General features: G+C 35.1%; 1 protein-coding gene across 2 annotated transcripts in view; it reads right to left on the bottom strand.

Moving 5' to 3' along the window:
- TPX2 (TPX2 microtubule nucleation factor) overlaps positions 1–8,136 on the bottom strand; it is a 60,143-nt gene that overhangs the window by 31,152 nt on the left and 20,855 nt on the right. For both annotated transcript variants that reach the window (XM_019645650.1, XM_019645651.1), the window contains exons 5-7: positions 7,281–7,407; positions 1,537–1,662; positions 513–635 (exon numbers count right to left, since the gene is read on the bottom strand). In XM_019645650.1, the coding sequence (XP_019501195.1) occupies positions 513–635; positions 1,537–1,662; positions 7,281–7,407 (376 nt within the window). The remainder of the gene's footprint in view (positions 1–512; positions 636–1,536; positions 1,663–7,280; positions 7,408–8,136) is intronic.

The following is an 8,136-nucleotide window of genomic DNA, read 5'->3' as shown; positions in this document are numbered from 1 at the left end:
CCCCCAATTCCCCATCGCTGTTTCCATCCCCCCAATTCCCCAATAAAAAAAAATCTAAAAAAAAAATAAAAATTGTAAAATATAATTTGAGATCATATTAACAATCTATCAAAAAAAGGGTAATTGTGAAGATTTTGTAGCAGTATGAAAAAAAAAAAAAAAGGAAATAGTCTCATAATGACTATAAAGAACCCAAAGGTTGTTGATAGACTGAAAATATGTATTTTACTTGAGTAAAGACCAGAATAGAGCTTGGCAAAATAAAAACTGTTCAATTTAGATAGTAAAAGAACCTTTACTTTTTCCTTTTATATTTCTTTTAATGTGCTCTAATAGTATATTTTCCCCGATGTTTAAGACTTGAGCACCCACCAGGACAAAACAAATCACCTCACCCTGATGATAGCTTTAGGAGTTTCCCAGTCTCCACGTGCACCAAACAGATGGCAGATGTTCCCATTTGTAATTTCACTCTATTGACCCTAATGCTTAAATTCAGAAAAGAAGCATACCTTACAGGTGGTATACAAGGCACAGTATGTCTGCCCTTCACTTTCTCTGGAGAACACTCATTCGTTTCAGAAGTATCTTGAAGAGCACTGCCTTCTTCCTCTTCTGGCTTTTTTTTGTTAGAACTTGAGTTCAAAAAGACAAAAAAGGATCCCTTTAATTCCCTAAAGCATACCCCACTCTACTCTCCTCCCCAAATGTACCACATATATGTGGCTTAAATTTTCTCATTCTTGAGGACAACAAGCATGCTTCAACTGCAAGATTCTTCCAATAGTATCATCAGATCACTTATAGCAATCAATAGCTACAACGGGTAAACTTTGAAAACACCGACAGAAGTCAAGGTATTAGTTGTATGGTGATGATTCAGGAGGGTAGGAGGAATTCCAACTGCTCATCATCAAATGCACAAATTGCAGATTGCTAGTTGCCTTCCCAATATCTATTGCATCTTATTTCTTACTAATAGAACTCCAACTTTGTTTGGGGCAACAATGTACAAAGGCAAAAGTGTTGTACTTGCATCAACAGCCTCTATTGCAAATCAGAGGGATCTGTGACACAGTTGGGCAACTGAGGGAAAAAAAGGGTTTCTGGAAAATATTTCACTTTTGTGATATGGATGCTGCCCCCTTCTTCTTCCTTTGCCTCCTTCTTCTCTTGAACATGGATATGATACCTACAGATATAGCAGCTATCATGTGATAATGAGGCAACAAGCAGAAGGAAGAAGCTAAGAAACAGAGAGGAGCCATCTTGAGCAAAAAGTATGAAACAAAAGCTAAAACTCACAGAGACGCTACCCTAGCACTGTTCGCTCGCTGAACCAAAGCCAGCAGCAAACTTCTGTGAAGCAAATAAATAACTATTCTGTAAACCACTCTAGCTGAATAGACTATTACTTATAGCGAAATACATTCTAACTGATAAAAATAAGAAAAAGTACCATATATTCTGCTTGCTATTAACCATAGGAACAGACGGGTAAAACCTATGCCAACGGACAAAGTTGTGGCTACTTACACTTTCATTCTTTTGGACGGTGGAATTTCATTGATGATTACAGGAGTAGCACATCTCTTGGCTTTCGTTTGTATTTGGTGTTTTTCGTTCTGTGCCAAATTCTTCCGAGCAGAGAGTCTAACAGATCTTCAATGGTAGAGGAATTGACAAGATTTATCTAAAATAAATTTATCTACTACAGATATGCAAATATTCTTCAAAAATATGAAAGTATGTAAACTACAAAGGGCTATAAAAAGTTTAGTGGTATTATTTCCACTCTAAAAATCTAATCTCTTGTCTGATTGTTTTTGAAATTTCATCACAAAATGTTGTTCCTTAGATACATTGGTGTTTGTAAACTAGATCTCAATAAAGATAATTTTTTTTTTTTGAAAGCATTGGCAATTACCGAGTAGAATGCCTTCCTCTTTCAGGTAAGGATAAAAGTTTAAAAAGGCGAGGTGACTTGATCAACCCTGTTACATAGCTAATTGCTGTCACAATGAAATTAGAGATCAGCTCTCCTGGAAACTGACTATAGTATTTATTTTCTCATTTTTCTTTTAGTCATGCCCCCCCCATTTTTGTTAAAATATAACAAACATCAAAAAGTGCACAAAACAAAACTTAAATAATTACAAAGTGAAGACTCATGTAATCACCCCCGAGGCTAAAAAAACACAACACTGGCAGCAGCTGCTATCTTGACTTGTCTAACAGCAATCATTACTTTTTCTTTATCATTTTACCATATAAGCATGCATTCTATAAACATGGTACATTAGTTAGGAAACAAACAAACCAAAAACAAAAACCTTTATATAATGTAATAAGACTGCTGCAAGTATTTTTTTGTCTAGTTTATTTCACTCAAAATTATGTTTGTGAGATTCAACCACATTGATTCATGTAGCTTTAATTCACTGTTTTCAATGCTGTATAGCATTCATCGTAGGAATATACCGCTATTTATACAGTCTACTGTTGATTGTCATGTGTCTCTTTGTGCACGTGTACACATGTTGCTATTGGGTATATTAAGTCATAAGATTGCTAGGTCATAGGCCATTGGTTAAAACAACTAAAGTTGTTTTCCAAAGTGCCTGTACCATTTATGCTTACACTGGCAAATATATAAGAGTTGCATTGCTCTACATCCTCCTGAACACAAGATATTATCAGGTGATTTAATTTTAACCTTATTAGTTGGTATGTAGTAGAATGTCACTGTGGTTTTAATTTGCTTTTCACTGATTACCAGTGAGGCTGAGCAACTTTTCACATGTTTATTGGCCATTTGGCTATCCTCTTTAATAAAGTGCTACTTCAGGTCTCTTGCTTTCTTTCTATTGGTTGTCAATCCTTTCCTAATTGATTAGTAGGGATTGTTTATATACATACTATAAATATGAGCCCTTTGTAGGTTTTATCTGTTACAAATATCTTTTCCCACTATGGGGGTTGGTTTTTTACTCTCGTTATAGTATCATTTGATTAGATAAAGATACTCAGACACATCAACCCCCTCCCTATTATGGTTAGTGCTTTTCTGTGTGTACCATATTGAAAAAATCTTTCCCTTTTCCAATGTCATAATATTCTCCTATATTTCCTTATATAAGCTTTAGCTTTCACATTTAGATCTACATAACATTTAGATCTGCAATCTACCTAGAACTGACTGTTTTATATGGAGGGAGGTAGTGGCCAATTTTCATTTTGTTCTTTTTGAATATCCTTTGTCGAAGCATTGTTTAATGAAAGGAGGGGGGAAAAAAAACACCCTTTCCCTATAGGTCTACAGTACCACATTTGTCATACATCGTGTCCATATATGAGAAAATGAATTTTCTATATGATTCCACTGGCCTCACTAATCCTTGGGTAAAACTACAAAGCTTTAATTACTATAGCTCTATAATATGTATTGCTATCTACTAATGCTTCAAAAGTATCTTGGCTATTCTTGGACCTTGGCATTTCTGTACAAATTTTAGCATCAACTTATCATTGTGCAAAATGAAAACCACTGGGATTTTTATAGGTATTGTGCTGAATCTATAGATCAATTAGGGATAACTGATATCTTTAAGATATTGAGTCTCCCAATCCATGAACATGGTATATCCTACAATTTATTAGGATGTTGTTTAATTTCTCTCAAAACTTTTTGTGTACAAGTCCTAAACACTGTAAGATATTATTATATATTCAAAATTTTATGTTATTACATAGAGTACCTAATTTTAAAATTTATTATGGAGAATTACAAGCATAATTTTAAAATGAAGAGAATAAAATGGCCTGCTAGGTACTTGTCATCCAGCTTCAGAAAACTATCAACTCATGGTCAATCATACATCAATTTTCCCTCCATCTATAACTCCTATAGATTTTGAAGCGAATCCTCCCAAATTTCATGTCTTTCATCTTAAAATATTTTCATACTAATCTCTAAAAAATACATGGAATAATGAAGAGTGAATTTATCAGGCAAATCTACCTGCATATCTTTACAAAATGTAGAGAAAATACAAAAATCCAACTATCTAAAGGCACTGGAAAGTGACCAAAAGCAGGCGGAAAACAGAGGAACATTTATCCATGAAAAACAGCAAATGCAAAGGGCAAGAATTATTAGTTAGTAGCTTTTTTTGCCTGAGGATGCTCCCCAAACATCAGAAAACTCCAGTCTCATTGGCTACAGATAACAGAAGATAGAACTCAATGCTAATACAGCAGCTGGAAAAATCCTGCAAGTGAAAGAGCCACAGGAAATGTGTCACTCAAAATCTGAGCAAAACTTTGCACAAATTCCTGTTTGACTGCTAAACTATGCATGTTTTGGGGAGACCCAGGAGGCCCAGTGAAACAGCAAGCTGGTGAGGTGTCCATCCTTAAAAGACGTAACTGCATCAGACTGGTAAGTTTGCAGCTTTTTTTATTAAGTGCATTCTGCAATGTGTATATAGTAGGACTGCACAAAGCCAAAGTCTTACTAGCATGAGGTGTCAAAAGACAAACATCGGGGCTGGAAGAACAACTGGAAATTTAGAGGCAAATCTCCATACATAGGGAGCATTTGAGATCTTGCTCCCTGCCATATGTCATCAGTTTGGCTCAAATAAATTCTTAATAAAATTAAGGAAAAAGGAAAAAAAAAAAACTCCACATGCAAGAGAACCACAGAGAGGATGAACACTTAAACCTGAGTATAAGCTCTAGTCAAAATCTTGGCTGACCACTGACTTTTGCAGGCACAGGGGACACTCCAGGGAGCCAGACTAAAAAAGCAACAGCTATATAAGAATGGCCAGTAATTACATGAAAATGTGATTGACATCATTAGTCATCAGAAAATGCAAATTAATAACACAATGAAATACCATTAAAAAGACACAACACCAAGTGTTGGCTAGGATGTGGAGCAACTAAAACTCTCATATATTGCTAGTGGGAATGTAAAATAGTATAGCTATTTTGGAAAACTTTCTGGCTGTTTCTTATAAACATACACTTAATAGTAAGAGAGAAACACATGTCCCGGCGAAGACCTATTAGTAACTACTCATAGCAGCCGTATTCACAATAGCTCAAACTGCAAACAACTCAAATGTCCATCAACTGGTAAATGGATAAATTGTACTATATCCATTCAATAAAATTTATTATCAGAAATAAAAAGGAACAAAATACTAATACATGCAATGATGTGGGTGAATCTCAAAAGCACATGCTAAGTGAAAGAAGTCAGATATAAAAGAATACATATTATACAATTCCATTTATAAAAATATCTATAACAGGCTAAATTAATCTATGGTGACAGAATCAGAACAGTGGTTGCTTCTGGGTGGGAGGTGGGAGAGTATAAAGGTAGAACAAGCAGTAAAGATTGACTATAAAGGGGCATAGGTGAGTGTTGTGGTTACATGGTGGTATATATTTGTCAAAACTAATCAGACTGTACACTCAAGATATGTACATTTTACTATATGCAAATTATGCCCCAATAAAATAAGTTAATTTTAAAAAACAGACTAGGAATCATAAAAATTAGAAAGAAAGAACATAAAGACATGACCATTTTGGATCATTACTTAAATTTAATATACAATGAGGTTATAAAATGAAAAGAAGAATTGTTGGGTGCCTTTAGGGATAAATGGCTAAGGGATGAGATTCCAAAAAATTAAAACTTAGACTTGTGGTAAAATAACAGCTCCATGGAAAAATTATTATTACAGACTACAGCCTTGTTGACGCTTTCCTTTGTCAAAGGAGTTTTGGTCACTTATAGCCTATCCATCAAAACCATGTGAAAATAAAATAGAGAATTTGTATGATTGTCTACACCATCCTATTCCATCTCCCGTTTCCTTTCTAGATTAGGCATCTCTGGACTAAGATAAATCTGAGATCTGAGATAAACGGCACTGATGTTTTACCTCTTAGTATGCATTTTCATAGCACAGTATCATTTACATATTATCTTATTTGGCCCTTTCTTACAGTTAGCCTGAGAGATATAATTATTCTCAGTAAACTGAGGTTTTAAATGGGAGAGGGTACCTGCCTTAAAAAAATAAAACATCCAGGTCTTCTGACTCTGAGAGCAGCTGGCTTCCTGTCATACCATCATTTCCAAAAAGCATTCTACAATTCAGTCAGGGTAAGGGACAATTTTAGTAACCATGTACATATACTATATGGAGACGCCAAGACACTAACGCTTTCTTAGATTCGGAAGGAATCTACAGGAAAATGGGTCCCTTGTCCATATGCCCCACTTCACAATCTAACATGGACCAGAAACCATAGAATCAACCAATAGCAATCTCTTAAGACTCCCGTGACATTATACCTAGCTGGTTGAGATTTCGAAGAATTCTTTGATTAAAATGGGCTTCTTTACCAGAAAAGATTCGTATAAGCTTGTATGATACCATCCTCAAAAGGTGATACCCTTATGCCAGCATAAGGCTTTGCAAAGGGTAATTTTATCGCTTCTGAGCAATAATATTATAAATATTCTGCCATTCCTCTTCCTTAAGGATATTCTAGGCAACATCAAAGTATAAAGCAATAAACAGTCCTGTAATTTAAACTCTGTGGGTTGGTGGTAATTATTAGATGGTGTAAAGTTGTAAAAAATTTAATCTGAATATTCTTTTGATTAGTGCCACCTGAAAGCAACTCATATTAAGACTCACAGCAACCAAATGCTATGTTTTTGTTACCAAAAAGAGGATACTGATGTAAAATGCAGCATCCAAAGACATTAGATGTTCTGAGATTGCTAGTGCCAAGATTACAGGTTAACCTATCTATCCATCCATTTGTTTATTCATTAAGTATTTAGTCAGCTTCTGCTCCTGCCAGAATTTGTTAGGTACTAGGGTTACATACTTGCCCTTAAGAAGTTTATTTACAATGGGAGGAGTCGGGGGGATCTGCCAAATGGACATACAAATAAACAGAAAATTGCAACCCATTTTGATGGTGCAAACAGCAAGGGCTTTGGAACCAAGTAATCAGTTTGAATCCTGGCTCTGAAATAAACTTGCCTTGGACTTAGTACCTCTGAGCCCTTATCTATGAATTAAACATATTAGCTACAACTCATAATGTTACAAAGATTAAATAAGGTAACATAAAAACTCTAATATAGTATGGGACACATATTAGGTGCTCTGTCCAGTAAGTATTCTTTGAACATTATTTAATATAACCACCACTTTTGAGCCCCGAAACAATCTTACCTCTGAGACTGGGCTGGAGTGTTTCTGGAGGTGGTTCCCTTGACTTCTAGAGAAGAATAAGCATTTGATGGAATGGATTGTTGCACCAGATTTTCTTTTTCTGCCTCCTTGTAGTAAGTGTTGTCAACTACATGAGAGCAAAAACTAGTCAGCACTCAAATCCCAAGGAAATAAGTTGGAAATTATATATATATCTCAGAACTAGAGATTGAAATTTTTACATATATGTGTATATACATATAGACTTTCTCGTCAGTGGGATCTTTGGTTCCAGTGAAATCTTATGCAGACCAATTTATAATAGCTACTTTGGTTGAAGCAGAAACCAAGTATACAGGGCCCTGCCCATTTGCCAGCCTAAGGCACCACCTCAGAAAAAAACATCCCAAACACATCCACGTGAATTTTAAAACGACAAAATTTTGAAAGCTCCCAGAAAAAGAAATCACCTAAGATACAGGGAAAATAGGATAAGCTAAATTCCTCATCAGTGACACAGGATGGTAGAAGATAAAAGAACAATGCCTTCAGAGTAGTCAAAAAAATTTTTTTAATCTACAATTCTATATTAAGTCAAATGTTCAATTGTATGAAGATGGAATGATGACATTTCAGACATGTGAAAATGTAAAGTTTTCTCCTCCTGCACCTAATCTTAGGAAGTTCCCTGAGGATGTATTCCGTCAAAATGAGGGACAAAGAATACAAGAAAGAGTCTTCTAAGATCCAGGGAATAAGACAGCAAAGATATTAGAAGATATTAAGAAAAATAATGCCCTTCCTCAAAAAAGTAGGTATAACTTCCAAGGATCATTGTCCAGTATGAAGTGAGCTAAAATGTGACAAAAATTTAAGC

This window comes from Hipposideros armiger, unplaced genomic scaffold (assembly GCF_001890085.2).
Source record: "Hipposideros armiger isolate ML-2016 unplaced genomic scaffold, ASM189008v1 scaffold_94, whole genome shotgun sequence".
NCBI classification, from domain to species: Eukaryota; Metazoa; Chordata; class Mammalia; order Chiroptera; family Hipposideridae; genus Hipposideros; species Hipposideros armiger.
Note: the sequence above shows the minus strand (reverse complement) of the source record. Positions and strands in the feature narration are given on the sequence as shown.